Below are 18,136 nucleotides of genomic sequence, written 5' to 3'. Positions count from 1 at the left end.
TATCGAAGAGGGTGTTGACCTCGAACTCGGGCGATTCCTATGCTGTTGTAAGAGTAGTTTCTATCTTGAAAGCGAAACTAATGCCAGCACCTCTGTCACGTGATCGGCATTAGTTTCAAGTTCAGGGTAGCCTGTTACCGCAAAGGCGGATTTTCTAGACACTCCTCGTGTTCACCCCTAGCACGTTAGTTTGCCCGGAAGATTTCAGGAAGAAACTTCACTTCGCTGTCGTCAACCGCTAGAGTCCCAGAAGCTGGTAGCACGGAAGGAAATGTGTGAAAATTTTCTCTCCTCACCTTAGGACTTACAAATATTGTAACAAAAGAAGACAGTATACATATATATCCTTTAAGATATGTACCTTTAGCTAATTAGTTGCCAATCCACAAAAACATATTAGCGAAGTGTCACATTTAGACCTAGATGTATATACAGTTATTTAGAACTTGTGATAGCGTCTTGAAGTTCCATTAGAGCTGTGGCTGAGAACTATCTAGTACTGAAGGACGTCACAAGCCATGATTTCCTAGCAACTGCCCTGATGAGATAAAAAAAAAGTTTTGAGCGTCCTCATACAAATATATATATATTTGTAAATATTGTGTTATTTTCCTGGAAGTAGGAATACATAAGGAAAGTAATTAGAAGCAGAAAAAAACAGAAGAGCAAATTTAAAAATGACAACAATAAAAGTAACAACCGTCTTGACAGCCGTTTGGGTCTTCAGTATTGTCTCATCTGTCGCCGCACAAGGTGAGACTTAAGTTTATTATAAAATGGAATACCAAAGATTTTATTGTACGTTTATTCTGTTATTTTTTTCACCAGAAAAATGACATTTGTTCTGAAATTTTATCTTAAGTTACAGAATACGTATACATATATTGTTCGAACATTGGTTACTTAATAAACAAATTATAGATCTTTAAACATTAGATACTTATACGTTTTTAAACGTATATGCCCATATATTTAACTGAAGATTTTCCTCTCCTATTGAAATTCATTTATATTTGCAACCTATTTGTATAAATTAGATCAAATTGCAGGAAAACTATTGCTTTAACACTCTCGATCCTTAGACATGTGTCCGTCAACGGTCACATACAAACTCTCTCTTTCTTAACCCGAAGATGACCTAAGAAGGTCGAAACGTTGTTCCCACCTTATCAGTAAAAGTGTTAATACCCATACCAGCCGTTCTGAGATACATTTTTATTGCTTTAATAATAAAGAAAGAAGGTGAATATTTCTTCTTTCAATGTATGTTTTATTCTCATTCACTTTATGTCGTGAAAAAATATGATTGTTGTTTGTATTTCTATCTTCTCGATCTTTAATAGAATATAAATTAGCACATATATTTAAAGTCATCTTAGGTAGGAATTTCGCTTCATTTGAAATAATTTCAGTTATTCTCATGTTAAGGATGCACAACACCACAATTAGTTATAATTTTCACATTTTTCAAGCTGAAAGAAATTTTAAAAAAATTGGAGTTTACTTGTTACGTAGTTTAATACAAGCCTTGCTTAATATTAGAAACTTTACTTGCTAACTCTTTCCTACCACTTGTTTCAACGTGGAAAAGCAAAAATTAAGATTTTATTATGTATTTCTCAAGACCGATATCATCTTTAAGAAAACGAGTAAAGTTTTGCTTTAACTTTCCCATAATTGATATTTCTGTCTAAAAAAACTTTCTTTATTCTAGTTTTCCCAAAATTAATACAAACTTGAATCTTATACGATATACAGGGCTGGGCGAACCCTGCAACTGCCCTGGGGGCGCTACAATCTCCTTGTACAATTTATCTATTGCACAAATACAGGTATTTACGATATGCTCAAAAAGTGCCTAGTAAGGCACAGTAGGTAGTTTCTTTGTGATTCTATAGACCCTATTTTTACATGTGTTGTATATACATAACAGTCTAAATGTAGTATAGTTGAAGTGGTATGAAAATGTTGAGAATGTGGCAAAAGAAATTAATGAAGAAAAAAAATCGAATAAAGAAAGTGAAAAATGAAGGAACTGTATAGAGCGACAAGTGCTTATTCCACTCGGGTGCCATTTTGGCTTTGGGTGGTGCTGTGACATTGATAAACAGTAAATTGTAGTGGTTTGTTTGGTTTCTTCTGAATTTCGCTCAAAGCTACACAAAGGATATCTGCGCTAGCTGTCCCTAATTTAGCAGTGTAAGACTAGAGGGAAGGCAGTTAGTCATTACCACTCACCGCCAACTCTTGGGCTACAATTTTACCAACGAATAGTGTGATTGATTGAACCATTATAACGCCCCCACGGCTGAAAGGGCGAGCATGTTTGGTGTGACGGGGATTCAAACCCGCGATTCTCGGATTACGAGTCGAGCGCCTAAACCACCGGGCCATACCAGGCCCAAATTATAGTGAAATTATTCCTAAGCAATTATAAACAACCTTAATTCCTAATCAACATTTTCCGACAAGTACAACAAAATATTGTTTGACTTTTGCATCGGGTAACATATTAAAATATTTTACCAGTTTTTTTAATTATTATTAATTGATTATTTAGAATTAATCATAAAGCCTTAGAATGGGTTAGTTGTGCTCTGCCCACTACGGTTATCGAAACCCGTATTTTAGCGTTGTAAGTACACAGACACAGATACTGTGCTACTAGGGGGCCTATTTATTTTATTAACAAAGACATTGTTTAACAAAATATACCAATAAAACATACATTTTAAAGGCTAATCTTTTTGTTATTTATATTTTATTGTCACTGCGTTATAGAAAATGAGAAATTTTAATTTTTCACGAAAATCAGTTCACATTTAGTTTATAAAAAAATCGCTGAAATTTTAGAAGTTTGTGGGATTTTTATTATATTTTCCTAAAATAGAACTCATGTTTTTGCACTACACATATTTTCAGTTTTGATACAACATTTGTTCTCAGAAGTACAGATGTATGTAATTACAAATATAATTTCTCCTGCAGAACTTCATAATAAAAAAAAATCGTTATGAATCGAAAAACGTGATAGTTTTAATATCAATCGTCTCAAAATATATATATATATATTTGTGTATACATTAAAATATCTTCTCAGACTTTAAAAGACGGTTGCGTTTGTTCCGTCTTCTGGTAAGTCTATGGATATGCAACACTAGACTGTTTGTTTGCTTTGAATTTCGCGCAAAGCTACGTGAGAGATAGTATGTGCGCTAGCTGTCCCTAATTTAGCAGTGTAAGACTAGAGAGAAGGAAGCTAGTCATCACCACCCACCGCCAACTCTTGGGCTACTCTTTTACCAACGAATGGTGGGATTGACTGTAACATTATAACGCCCCCACGGCTGAAAGGGCGAGCATATTTGATACGACCTGGATTCGAACCCGCGACCCTCGGATTACGAGTCGAACGCCTTAACACGCTTGGCTATGCTGGGCCAGTACAACGCTAGAATCAGTGGTTTGATTCACGTCGCTAAACCTGCCATATATACATATAAATACAAACAAACACATTTTGTTCCAGAAATATACTTTCGGTTTTATAAATTCACTTGCGATATATATATATTTAATTTACGAGATTAATAAGTGATTAAAACGGTGTTATTTAATTATGTTAACGTAGAATTTTCTTTTAAAATTAAGTTTGAGATAGGTCACGTGACTCATATTTTTTTATCTTTGCCAGTTTTATGCAATGCTAACACGAAAAGTGGTTATTTTGTTTTATAATAAACGAACGTAATCTTGGGTAAATTCACATCATGCTAACACCATCTGCAAATATTACCAACATCTTGAACTACCAATAAGTACGGTGGACTTTGTTTGACCGCTTCGTTTATGATTTATGCTTTCAAGCTTAAAAGTTTTCTCTATATTTAGTTGACTGTAACTTAATTTATTAAAATATACGGAACATAGTAAGTTTAAAAAGTACAGACAACTTGGTCTGATAAATTCTCGAAATAAGTGATATCTTGGCATGTAAGCAAAGAAATAGAGAAAGATGTGGGTTTGGTTAGAAAAGTGTCTACCAATGGATAAGAATGTGGAAGACTAGAAACCGGGTTTCGATACCTGTGGTGGGCAGAAAACAGACAGCTCATTGTGTAGCTTTGTGATTAACCTCAAACAAACAAATAAATAAGATAATGAGATGAGAGATCAAAGCAAGTAAAAAATATAAAAAGAATCTGGAGTTGACGAGGTAAGTCATACAACTATGTAGCAGTCATAAGGATAAAATAAAACATGATATGGCTGAGAATGAATAAGTTACAGTGATGGATAAAATTTCAGAAGACTGACATCAGTGGACTAATGAAACTGACATCAGTGGACTAATGAAAGAAATGAAAAAGGGGGTCGAACAAGATCAGAAGGAAGTAACTAATGAAAAGACGAAGATGCGCTAATAGGGGGTCGAAATAAACCAATCAAAAGGATGAAAGATGACATAGATGAATAAGGAAAAACTAAACAAAGTAAGGAAGGATTAAAAACATGGATAAGTGAGGTTATTCAGGAACAACGTAATTCACAAACCTTATTTTAAGGTTTAAGAAGTGTGAGAGACCATATAATAAAAATGTAGCTAATTTCTTGCTACAGTTTTTGTCGAGACGAAAGAGTCTAGGGATATAAAAGTAACAGACTGGTATATATTTGAATGAAAACAGTTAACGTTCACTTAAAAAATTGCTCGTATTATGTCTAGTTTGCAAAAAAAAAACAATTTACAATATTTTAAACTATTTGCTAAAATTTTTGCTAAATTGGTGATGACTAGCGCAGATAATCCTAGTGTAGCTTTGCGCGAAATTCAAAAACAAAAAAGCTGTAGTTTTCTTTTCGCATTTTTTTCTGTAAGGTGTAACGCTTTTCAACGGTCAAACAATCATACGAATTTTTATTTATTATTTATTTATTTTATCTACTGTTTCCAACTCTTTCCTATGTTAGGAGTCACTAATATTGTACAAGAGACGTTAATTACTTAATCATCAAGGTGATATTGTTGTATTATACCATTATCTCAACTTATTTGTAAAATTGCATATTTCTCAGGTACTCAGAAGTGTGAGAATAATTAACTTGAAATGTGTTTTTTTTTTTTACCGATTATATACTTTTTGAAAGTAACACATGTTAGTACAGTTTCAATTTTGGTTAAATATTTAAAATATTCGTTTTCGCCGAAGCTTGAAGGCCACAAACGCCTTCAGGTGCAGGTGTTTAGCAGGCGTCATACTGAAAACTCTGGAATCAAGGTCACGCTCACATTACAAATAAGCGAGGGCCGAGCTTATTGTGACATGCGCGTGTGTGTGGTATGACGAACTTTTTTTTTACATAGACTAATTCCACTGTCTTTGTCACGTGATTCTGTGTTGTTTTGGGGAAGAGCTACTGAACTCTGTGTATGTAAAACGAAGGTAACCGGACACATTTTAAATTCGATTACCTACACTTCTATTTACCTCTACCTGAGGTCAACTTTAAAATGAATTTTTTTCCAGTATCTGACACATTAGCTCTTTAGAACTAACTCACTTGACCTTTTTTACCTTTATAAGAGACATCCATTAACCATGCTATTCACCTACGAGTTTAGTTCGTAATCAGGTTTCGAAGCGTAACTAAATATTTTTAAAACCAACATTGATTTCAATGATCAGCTGTCTTATAACATTTTATTTTATGTATATAGTTTTTACTGTATCTATAAGTTATTCGTTTTTACCTGCCAAGTTGCCAGTACGTGGACCCTTCATAACATTTCTTTTTTAATAATTGTGAAGCACGTTTTTGAAGCAACAGAACGTGAACCATAAATCAACAACTTGGGCATGCGAAACCAATAAAACTATACATAATCAAACGTTCGCTATATCTAATACTTTATGTCGAACAGAATAATTCCCGAAATATTTAGAAACATCTCATATGTTGTGTTAACGTACTGCAGTCTTTCAGCAAACATATCTTATCAATTTCGTAATACTACAACTTTCTCCTTTGCTGATTTTCTACTTTGATTACAGCGTAATGAAGATTATACGACAGTAAAAATGTGTTTTTTCTTACAAGAATAAAAAATACAAGTAATATCCAGGACCTTAAATATGGTAATCATCTTAAAACTAATCGAAAGAATGAGCAGGAGACCCGTAGTTTGTTTTGTTTGTTTTGAATTTCGCGCAAAGCTACTCGAGGGCTATCTGCGCTAGCCGTCCCTAACTTAGCAGTGTAAGACTAGAGGGAAGGCAGCTAGTCATCACCACCCACCGCCAACGCTTGGGCTACTCTTTTACCAACGAATAGTTGGATTGACCTTCACATTATAACGCCCACACGGCTAAAAGGGCGAGGATGTTTGGCGCGACGGGGATTACGAGTCGCACGCCTTAACCCACCTGGCCATGCCGGGCCACAAGACCCGTAGTAGTGTAGATTGTATGACGTGGCATCTCAATGAAACTTTATGTTTGAGCATCAAGCAACACAGTGGGCTACCTACATTGCACCACCGAAGGGACTGGACTCCAAATTTTATCATTTTAATCCTTTGAACTTACTGCTGAACTACCGGGAATAGTTTAATACAATGAAACAACTGAAACTTCTAATAAAAAAATATTAACGGTCGTTAATGACAACTAACTTATGTGGAACAAAACACGTTCGCAAACTGGATATTTGTTTTAACGTAAAGCTACACAACAAACTATCTGTGCTTTATTCACACTGAGAATTGATTCCCACATATTAATGTTGGAAGTTCCTAACTTTACCGTTAATATTACTCTCGCGTTGGAATCTGTTAGTGAAAAATCACTTTTTTAAATTAACTATTCACACACTTCACAGTTATTCTCCAGAGGAAAAACAATCACTGAATATCGAATATTGATAGTTAAGTAAAACACCGACAGATAACAAGTTAAATGAAGACTTTTCTGCATGAAATTTTGTTATCACAATCCAAGTTTTTTTTCTTCCTTTAATAAGAACTTTTATTCGTTTGTCTTTTTTTCATGAAAATCTTTCAGAGAAAATATCTATGACACATTTTGGGTGATCAATTTTGAAGAAAATATTGCTATATTAAGCTGTTGTCCTTTCTGTAAAATGGAAGAAATGGTGACCTTTCAACTCCTCAGATGTTGTAAAGTAAACTTTGTTAACATTAAGAACTTCATTTTGGGGCAAACGAAGGCATCGACTAGTAGGTGGAATGTAAGAGACACCTAGTTGTGGAACAATCAAGAAAATTAATATGGATGAGTCAATAGACTGGTTGAGATTCATAACAAGTCAGTTTGAAAAGTACAGACAACTTGGTCTGATAAATTCTCGAAATAAGTGATATCTTGGCATGTAAGCAAAGAAATAGAGAAAGATGTGGGTTTGGTTAAAAAAAGTGTCTGCCAATGGATAAGAATGTTGAAGACTAGAAACCGGGTTTCGATACCTGTGGTGGGCAGGAAACAGACAGTTCATTGTGTAGCTTTGTGATTAACCTCAAACAAACAAATAAATAAGATAATGAGATGAGAGATCAAAGCAAGTAAAAAATATAAAAAGAATCTGGAGTTAACGAGGTAAGTCATACAACTATGTAACAGTCATAAGAAAAAATAAAACAAGATATGGCTGAGAATGAATAAGTCACAGTGATGGATAAAATTTCAGAAGACTGACATCAGTGGACTAATGAAAGAAATGAAAAAGGGGGTCGAACAAGATCAGAATGAAGTAACTAATGAAAAGACGAAGATGCGCTAATAGGGGGTCGAAATAAACCAATCAAAAGGATGAAAGATGACATAGATGAATAAGGAAAAACTAAACAAAGTAAGGAAGGATTAACAACATGGATAAGTGAGGTTATTCAGGAACAACGTAATTCACAAACCTTATTTTAAGGTTTAAGAAGTCTGAGAGACCATATAATAAAAATGTAGCTAATTTATTGCTACAGCTTTTGTCGAGACGAAAGAGAGTCTAGGGATATAAAAGTAACAGACTGGTATATATACTCTTCAAAACAAGAAATGCAAAAGGGATATTTTTTTATTTTGAAGAGAAATATATGTAATAACGTTACAAGCTCAGAGTATGTGATGTTACACGTGTTAAGGCACTGATTGTCAGACCAAAATGACAATAAAAGTTGTGCACTTTGAAAACGGAGGAAAACATCGGATTTTTCGCCAAAACGCATGCGTGTCCAATAAATTTGTTTGAGAGATCTGCATGTTCTGCAAGTGCAATATGTGCAAAATTTCTATAAAAGTGACGGGTTCTCGGTTTCCATAGCTCAGTGTTAAGCCACCGACACGCAATACAGTTACGCCAAGACTGACTGAAGAACAACGCAACAACGCCATTGGTCGCTTGGAAGCAGGCGAATCTCAATCAGATGTTGCCAGAGCTGTGAATGTCCACCCAAGCACCATCACAAGGCTATGGAATCGTCACCAACAATATGGATCAACTCGTGACCGTCCACGATCTGGCAGACCTCGTGTGACCCCGCCCGCACAAGATCGCCACATCCGGTTACGTCACCTTCGGGATAGGACCAACACTGCGACGTCTACTGCCTCAACCATACCAGGGCTGCGTAGGATTTCCGATCAGACCGTACGCAACCGTCTACGAGATGCAGGAATCCGACCTCGACGTCCAGTCAGAAGCGTCATCCTCACCCAGCAACATCGTCAAGCACGGCTGCAGTGGACTCGGGCACATCAGGTATGGCCTCATCGACGATGGAGGCATGTTTGGTTCAGCGATGAATCACGTTTTATGCTTTGTAGGCAGGATGGAAGGACCCGTGTTTACCGTCGCCTAGGTGAACGTTTTGCAGCAAACTGTGTGCAGGATGTTGACAGATTTGGTGGTGGCAGCGTCATGATGTGGGCTGCCATCGCCTACAGTGCCAGAACAGACCTTTTGCACATTCGAGGGAATCTTACGGCTCAAGGATACGTCGACGAGATTCTTAGGCCCCATGTGCAACCCATCATGGTGAACGTCAACACGTTTTTCAACATGACAACACCCGTCCTCACACAGCCCGACTCACCACTGTCTTCTTGAGACACCACAACATCAACGTTCTTCCCTGGCCCTCCAGATCACCAGATTTAAACCCCATCGAACATCTTTGGGACGAGTTGGACCGACGTCTGCGACGGCGACAACTTCAACCGCAGACTCTACCTCAGCTTGCAGCAGCTTTGCAGGCTGAGTAGACAGTCATTCCACAGGATGTGATTCGTCATCTCATCGCTTTCATGGGCAGGAGATGCCAAGTTATTGATGGTCACGGGGGGCATACTCATTATTGACGTTGAGTGACGTTAAACTTCAACTAGTGAGCGTGGACTTCGCCTTTGCAGATTTTGAATGTTCAGCGGTGAATGTGCAAAGTTTCACACATGTCATACAGAACTACCCGGAATAAACTTGTTAACAATTTGTCTCATATTTTGCCTTTTGCGTTTCTTTTTTTGAAGAGTATATTTGAATGAAAACAATTAAAGTTCACTTAGAAAAATTGCTTGCCTTATGTCTAGTTTGCAAACAAACCATTTACAATATTTTAAACTTTTTGCAGTTGTGTTGTATTCTACTGTTCGGTTTCATTTCTGGTATGAAGTGAATAGTTGTGAGTTACATTAACTAAAATTGGTACAATTACAATGATTTTCTAAGCAAATATTTTTATATTTACTGCTAGAGAGTTTTCTATTATCAGGAAGTAAAGTATTTAATTTCTAATAACTGTACGTATCTGTGCTTTTAAGTTACTTTAATACTTATTTCTTATTTTTTCCTCATGTCTTGAAAGGGTGCTCCAACGGCTTCATTACATTCGAGTTGATAACGGGCTTCGTGTACTCTGCGTCAGAAGACACACTAGATATGATTCCTGGTACACTCAAGCTAACAGACTGTTTACGATTCTGTCAAGAAAACGTCACCTGTCAATCTATTAACTTCGAAACGGGCCTCTGCGTGCTCTTTACGTCCAGCGCCACCCAGCGACCAGGAGCACTGAAAACTTCTCACTTTCCAGTTTTTACCATGTATGCTCATAAAATCTGCTTATTAGGTAAGGTGTACCTTTCGCTCTAGCTACGTTTCCAAAGAAAGGTAAGGATTGAGGATATATATTTGTTACGATATCATAATTTATTCTGGACGAGTTTCCGATTTATAATATTACATACGTTACCTATTACGATTTCAAATAGCCGGATATTTTAATTTTAATTTAGAAAGTAACTGAATTTTGATATGTGTGAAATTTATGATATTTGACCTCAAGATTAAAACACACAATTTTCTTTCTTAACACAAGTAAATTTTAATATACAAACAACACTACAATTTATAATAACGGTTATTAGAAATAATTATTCATATACAAAAAGGTCACAATTTCACAAATAATATTCAGTCTTCTTCCTGGTCTGAAACTGAATATGTTATCGACGGTCAAGGTCGATGACGAGAGAATTAATTCTGAGTTGATACACTGTACAATTCACTTGAAGGAAGCCCGGCATGACCAGGTGGTTAAGGCACTCGACTCGTAATCCGAGGGTCGCGGGTTCGAAATCCTGTCACATAATAACGACTCCACGTCTGAGAGGGCGGGCATGTTTGGTGTGCAAAGCTACACGAAATTCAAAACAAACCAAATCACTTGAAGGGAATGCTAGCTAACTTTATTGTTATTTGGCCTAATGCGGTTTACAAGCTTAATTTTCTCAGAGGAAAGTAGATGTTTAATGTCCTTGAAGAAATAAAAACGTCCGAAGTTAATTCTCTGAAGACAAACAGTTCGTAAGGTTCGAAATCTGTCGTCATTCCCGGTCAAATATCTGTACTTTTCCGATTAATAAATAGTCTTTAATCACAATTATATCTTTCGAGGCTTCTAGTACACTAACTGCAGGTGAACAATTAGTGTCTCTCGGCGTTTTGTGATAACTAGCTTTTATATTCATTAATAGCACATCTTATGTTACGGAGAACAAGTGAAACGTCATATCATAAACAAACAAAAAAACGAAATGTCACATTTTATAAAGAATAAGTGAAATATTGTATGCTACACAGAACGAATGAAATGTTACATGCTAAAAGAACAAATGAAATGTCATGTAGAACAAACAATAAATGAAATATGGCATGTTACAAAGAACAAATGAAACATCTTAAACCGTACAGAAATTTAACATAAAATAAGAAAAATGTTCATGATTGTAATAAGGCGTAGCTTGTTTTAGCGCTAAGCTATACGATAAGTTATTTGCACTTTGTTCACTGCGGGGATCGAAACTAAAATTCCTGATGCGGTAGCTTAACCTAAAAATACTGCCTCTGTTCATCATTATTATTTTTTTTATCGCTGTATCATCTTCAAAATACTTGTTAAGTATTGTAGCTCCTAAACCACAGATAATATAACCAAAGGCTGGATATGAATGCTCTGTGATTTTCTGAGTGTATTCCAAAATTTTTCATTTAATTCAGTTACATTTTAGGTATTTTGAAACAATAACAGGTTTCTACCGTATTCTGTAATACTTGAGCTATTATTGTTTTCATTAGGTTTGATATTTCTTTATCCAACTAACAGTTTATTAATCCAATTACCCAATAATTCCATAAAATTATTTTGTTTTGTTTTTTTGTTATTTTCAGGCGCTAAGCCCTGCAATAGAGCTTGGATGTTTGAACGGGTCATGGCACATGAACTTCGAGACTTAACCCGTAAGAGGTATTCTGTCATATCAAGAGAAGTATGCATGGAGAAATGTCTTCAAGAACAGAGTTTCCAGTGTCGTTCGGCCAACTTTGACTTATCCACCAGAGAATGTGCTATCAGCGACATGGACAGGTATTCTGTTCCCGAAAGCAGGTATTTCGCGCCATCTGATGACAAAATTGAGTACTTGGAAAACAACTGCGTTGATGGTAAGGGAAAGCATTTTGTAATACTTCCTTTCTTTCGGTCTTCTCTAAAGCATTTTAGACAGAGTGTGATGGAGAAATAGGTTCTCAGCCCTTTGCTACCATGTGTTCCTTCTACCCTACTTTCTACGGTTTAATTATACGTAAAACGACAAACAAAATCTTTAAAATGTTTATAAAGAAAGTTTGACATGTTTACTGCCAATAAAGTCATTTAATTGTGTATGTGAATTTTTATATTAGTATTAATTTTTCCCATACTTAGCTGATCTTGGGATATATTTGTCTGTGGTATCAATGTAGTACAGTGGAGCGCCATTAAGCCGCGGACCAGTAAACCGCGAAATCGCTTAAGCCGCTGTAGCAAGTCTTGTCCAAAATTTTTGATGTATTAAATCTACTACCTGGCTTTTTAAAGTTTCTCACACTCTCCTTGTCGTTGACACTGAAATGACAAATGTGAACGAGGATTATCGCGGCTCACCGCTAATTTAAGAACGTGTAAAAACGCGGCTTACGAATTTAATCCTGGCTTTATAACTTTAAGGGGATATTTAAAAAGGATTTGCTTTAATTTGGGAAATAAATAAAATATATTACAATAGAAATCGACCGTTAATCTACCTTATCCGCTCTCTATGTTAGCTTTATGGAGGCCGCCATTGTTACCGAATCACACCTCTGCATACATTAAAGTTAATCCGCGTTAAATCCGTGAAAAAAGTGATCAATAATTAAAGTATTATTTTTAATTCGATAATCCAATATTTTTATGGAATTGTATAAATATTGGCCACAAACCCAATAGAAATCACTTCAGTTTCTGAAACAATATGGCCCGGATGAGGCTCCTTGGGGGAGCTGTTGGCGACTTCGGCTTTTCAGTCACAAAGGTTTAAGCCGCGGTTAAGCAGGTTGACCCCCCAAATACCGCGGCTTAACGGCGCTCCACTGTATGCAGTACCAATAACAGATTGCTCTGCTATCTTCATTATTATTTAAAGATTTTGCACACACGGTAAAATTCTGAGAACGATACCTGTATATTCTGTGGTGTCGTTGATTATTTCTTGACTTTCATGAAAACGTCCCTCCAGCTAGATCTATTATACAGCTGGATATATTAACGAGTATTTATGTGTTCACGTTTATGATATATAGTTTTAAACTTTTCTGCGTTAACAGGATATTTGCTGTGAATGTGGAATATCATTAGTTCTGTCCGTTCTCTTCCTAGAGGGCGTTACATTGTGTGAGTTCAGCAAGGTGAATGGAAGAATTGTGAAGACAGTGGACGCCGTCTTTGAAAATATCACTTCGATAGACGAATGCCGGAAGATGTGCATTAGTGTCCCATATCGGTGCCACTCATTCGATATGAGTGATACAGCAAATCGGGTCTGTCGGTTAAGTCACCATTCAATAGCCTCACTCACACACATCGAAGACCCTTACTTAAAGACGAAAGGAGTAGCAACCTATGAGTTATCTGCTTGCTATAACGGTGAGTTTTGCGATGATACGTTAAAGGTGGTTATTTATCTCACCAAAAATACAATGCAGTACGAGTATACAGCAGAGACAAACGTTATGTCTCACAGACCAACTAGAGCCCGGCATGGCGAAGTGGGTTAGGGCGTTCGACTCGTAATCTGAGGGTCACGGATTCGAATCCCCGTCGCACCAAACATGCTCGCCCTCCCAGTCGTGGGGACGTTATAATGTGACGGTCAATCCTACTATTCGTTGGTAAAAGAGTAGCCCAAGAGTTGGCGGTGGGTGGTGATGACTAGCTGCCTTCCCTCTAGTTTTACGCTGCTAAATTAGGGACGGCTAGTACAGATAGCCCTCGTGTAGCTTTGTGCGAAATTCAAAAACAAAACAATCAAAACAATTCCATCTAAAGTATAATGCACCTTATATACCACATGAATAAATATATTATTTCACAGATCGACTACAATGCCTCATAGCATGAAAAACTAACAGAATATCTTAAATACAAAAAAAAATGTTTATTTCTGGATATTATTCTGCTGTTTTCGATATAAATAAAAATTAACATTAAAAATTAGTATTTATCGGAAAACTGCTGCTAATGTAATTATATAAAACTTTCTTTAAATGGATATTTCTTTAAATATTTTCTTCACGTTTTATGTATAGAAAAGAAGATTCCTAGTTAAGCTTACATTTATTTTGTGTTTGTTCGACGTACAGTTGAGAGAAAACTAAGTTACTCATGGCTGTTTTTAGTTATGTGTTAAAATCAATTAATAAGAGACGGCGCTACTAGAAGTCAATAATAAGAATGAACAGTCCTAATATACTGTTGCCACCATTAATAAGTACACCGTGAGATCAATGAACATTGCGAAGAATGAGGCACGTGTAACCATATTAATTTCAAATAAATATTGAGCCACCCACTTTTACTTCCACCGAATAAAGGGAAGGAGTGTACGTTACAAGCACACCTATTACAGCCAGGGTCCAAGGCTCGCCTTATGGCCAAGGAAGCTCCTAGGTTCTGAATAAACTTTATACAGTCTCCGTAAGAATAATTTTTCTTATTTCGATTCGTTTTTACTGGAAGAGACTGAAAAGTGAGGGAACTCTGACGGCCTTTCCTGTTTCATAGGCCATTAAATTGTCTTACTTTCACTGGAGAAAATCCAACTATAACAATTCAATTTATTTAAGTGCTTGTTTTCAGTTCCATACCAATCTAACATATAAGTAACTGTATGTTTATATGTAATTACAATGATAGTTTTTTTTTTTTCACAGTGACAATTCATTGTGAAGCCAAAGAAATGGTTGCCAAGGTAACATCCAACAAACTGTTTAATGGAAAAGTTTACGCGAAGAAAAGACCCAATACTTGTGTTCAAGATGTTGTCAACAGACTTGATTTTGAAATCAGAATGCCTTACAATGATCTTCACTGCGACGTTAAACAACAGGTATGTTAATTAAGTGGATCCAGGACAACGTGTCACTGGACAATGTCTCACCTCCATGATCACTGACTCTCGCTTTAAAACAAAAACTTTTGATGTTGCATCCTTATTCATAAATACAGAGTTTTGCAAAAGTTTGGCATCACTCTGATAAAGCATGAGATGCATTCTTTGTGAAATATTATAACTATAAAACTTGAATGCAGTAATCAAGTAAAGCCAACCAACAAAATTTCTCAAATTTTTATAAATATTCAAGAAGTTTTTTGACAATGTTTCAATTGTGGGCAGTTGTTCTAAGTTTTTCTTTACATAAATTGAATCGCCATATTTTTTTGTTTCGTGTTCAGACAATTTTTTCTTTTTTAGTACAAGCATGTCTTTTGTATTTTCTAGTCATTTATATTTAATTTTCTGTCTGTTGTATTCGAATAAAAACATGTTTTCAAATTGTTTTACTGAATTAGAACCATTTCTTTCTAATGAGACAACAATTTTAAGCAACAAAGTGCCAAATGTTTTGCAACAATATATAATTTCTTATCATGAAAAATACAATCTATAATTACCTACCAAATTAGATTCTCACGTTTTAAAGTAATTTTCCTGACATAATTAAGTTCTCACTTTGAAATAAACAAATAACCCTAAAACTGCAAACAAACAAAGTTTCAAGATGTCTTCAAAATAAATTAATAAATAAAAAGATAGACTGTTTTCAAAATATTTGGATGAGACATTGTTCGTATCCCTAATAAAATATTACATTTTTTAAAGACACTTTCGCTAAATGGAACTGTAAGTTTGTTTATGTTTCTTTTTCAGATTTAAACTTCTACATTTCCAGAGAATTTATTGAAAACATAGCTAGGATACTGTTAAAGTTGCATATCATGAAACTTGTTAAAATTTTTTTCTTTTTGACAATGCTCTAACTTTTGTTGAATAGTTTGTACCTGGAAGCAGTTAAAATTGTATTCGAATGCAAAACAGAATGAATAAAACTATATTATTGTTGAGATTTTTCGTGACCCACGTTACGTGATTGTGTTATTGATATAAGTATTTGTTTTTATGTTACCAACGTTGATTTATTTTATTTGTGTTTTAATTATTCTTTTATTATAAGTTACATTTAGCCACAACTGTAATGTTGTGGAATCAGATAAAGTACAAGGTTTCTCTTTTTCTCAGGGGTTTGGCCACTTTTCTAATGACATTGTAATCCAACATCACGATATGATCGTTACAAATCAGGATTTAGGGTTATCTCTTCAGTGTCAGTATGACCTGTCCAATAGAAGTATTGCAAATGGTGTACAACTTGAAGTAAGTGGGTAAGTAGTTGTCACTATGTCTTTTTCACTGTCAGTATTACCTGCCCCATAACAGCAGAGCAAAATGTGACCAAAACGAATTCAACAGGTAAATAGTCGTAGCTGTTATGTCCATTATAAGTACAAGCTGTCCATATCGAAGTTATTACAAACGGTGTACAACTTGACGTAAGTAAGTGGATGCAACTGTGAAAACAAAACCTTTGACGAATTTACCGTAAACAGTTTATTTTATATAGCTTTTCTAGATCAAGCTAATACTTTATATTTTTATAATGTGTATTTTTAAACTTCAAATGCTTTGATTTTACAAGCTTCAAAGATAATTATTCAAGTGAATTACATATATATATATATTTAATTTTTATTATATATACCACTATTCAACACCTCTGGTGACTTTGTAATGTGCCTCAAGTAATACAAATTCAATGAAATAATTCTTCACCCAGAGAGGTAGACACGAGCGGGAGTCAATCGGCTACTGTAAGCTCTCCTAACGTCACCATGAGAATTACTGACAGGTCAGGAGAAGATCTTCTCTCGGCTCAAGTAGGAGACCCCCTTGCACTGCAGTTTGACATTGTGGATCAAAACAGTAAGCCATTATGATGGCTTGCCCAAAAGCCTAATATAAAATGTTGTTTCTGTTGTTTTATAACGTAGATGAATAACGAATCATAATATCAAAATATTTATTTTAGCGTGTGTTTAGGTATCAGTAGATCATATAAGTGTATCCATGTACGTGTGTATATGTGAAGCTTTCTGTTGTTACAATAATTATTGAGGTCAACTTAGAATTACCAAGCCCTGGAAGAGATGAAAAAAATATTCTTCATATAAGGAACTACAAAAGTAAGTTGGGTCTAAACGTATGGGTGGCAGAAGAAACATACAACCTATAGAAATAAAACAGGTAGGATGCACATTCTATCATTTGATTCATCGAGTTATACAAGGCCCGTCCATTCAGCATCGAGCGGTGATTAGCGCCGGTTGCCTCACAACCTAAAGGTCACGGGTTCGAATCCTTGTCACATCAAGCATGCCTTTAACTCTTGAGACGTTATAATGTGTCGATCATCCCACTATTTGTTAGTAAAAGCTTAGCCCAAGAGTTTGCAGTAGGTGGTGATGAATTGCCTCCTTCCAACTAATCTTACACTTCTAAATGAGGGACGGTTAACACTGACAGCTCTCATATAGCTTTGTGCGAAATAGAAATTAAACCCTTCTGTAACACCGTAGAACGGAAATAAAAAAAAGAGAGAAGACTATAGGCTTATAATGGTATTCTCTATACTATATTATTATATGTATGGTGTTTATAGTTTGTTTTTATTCACTACTGTGAGGATATATTTATATAAGATTTGAAGAATGCTCCACGAAACCAGTAAAACTTACTGACACGTGACGAATCAAATGACAGACTGAATTTGGTATTTATTTTTATTATCACTAACCAGCTTGTCTGTTGAATAACACTATGTAACAAAATTTTAACTTTTTCTTGTTCCTGGACAGAAAGTGTTATTTCCCAATTGCTTATGCCTAAAGTAAATGGAAAAAAGACCTATTTTTCTCTTCAAATTTGCTTTTGTGGCCTGGGAGCGTATAACCAAAACATGATGGGAGACTGTATATGGGGGTTGATACGTAAAGTGATTTACATTACAGCCGCAAATCTCGAAAAACTACTTACTACTAAACATTTTTGTATAACTTTAGTGTAAATACATGTAAATCTTGACTCATATGTTGTTTTATTCAGATCTTGTGTAAATGAAAATGTGCAAATTTGCCCATTTTTTTCAGAGAAAATAG

The 18,136-nt window shown here is 35.4% G+C and overlaps 1 protein-coding gene across 2 annotated transcripts in view; it reads left to right on the top strand.

The window, feature by feature from the left end:
* The first annotated feature begins 536 nt into the window (after positions 1 to 536).
* Positions 537 to 18,136, top strand: part of LOC143249596 (uncharacterized) — a 34,683-nt gene continuing 17,083 nt past the window's right edge. Inside the window, exons 1-7 of one of the 2 annotated variants that reach the window (XM_076499718.1) lie at positions 537 to 753; positions 9,872 to 10,135; positions 11,737 to 12,009; positions 13,244 to 13,510; positions 14,797 to 14,972; positions 16,164 to 16,306; positions 16,759 to 16,904. In XM_076499718.1, coding sequence (XP_076355833.1) covers positions 678 to 753; positions 9,872 to 10,135; positions 11,737 to 12,009; positions 13,244 to 13,510; positions 14,797 to 14,972; positions 16,164 to 16,306; positions 16,759 to 16,904 — 1,345 coding nt within the window. In that variant the 5' untranslated portion in view covers positions 537 to 677. Of the gene's footprint in view, positions 754 to 9,871; positions 10,177 to 11,736; positions 12,010 to 13,243; positions 13,511 to 14,796; positions 14,973 to 16,163; positions 16,307 to 16,758; positions 16,905 to 18,136 lie in introns of those variants that run through there. The other variant, XM_076499719.1, reaches the window with a different exon arrangement.

This window comes from Tachypleus tridentatus, chromosome 4 (genome assembly GCF_004210375.1).
Source record: "Tachypleus tridentatus isolate NWPU-2018 chromosome 4, ASM421037v1, whole genome shotgun sequence".
NCBI lineage: Eukaryota > Metazoa > Arthropoda > Merostomata > Xiphosura > Limulidae > Tachypleus > Tachypleus tridentatus.
Note: the sequence above shows the minus strand (reverse complement) of the source record. Positions and strands in the feature narration are given on the sequence as shown.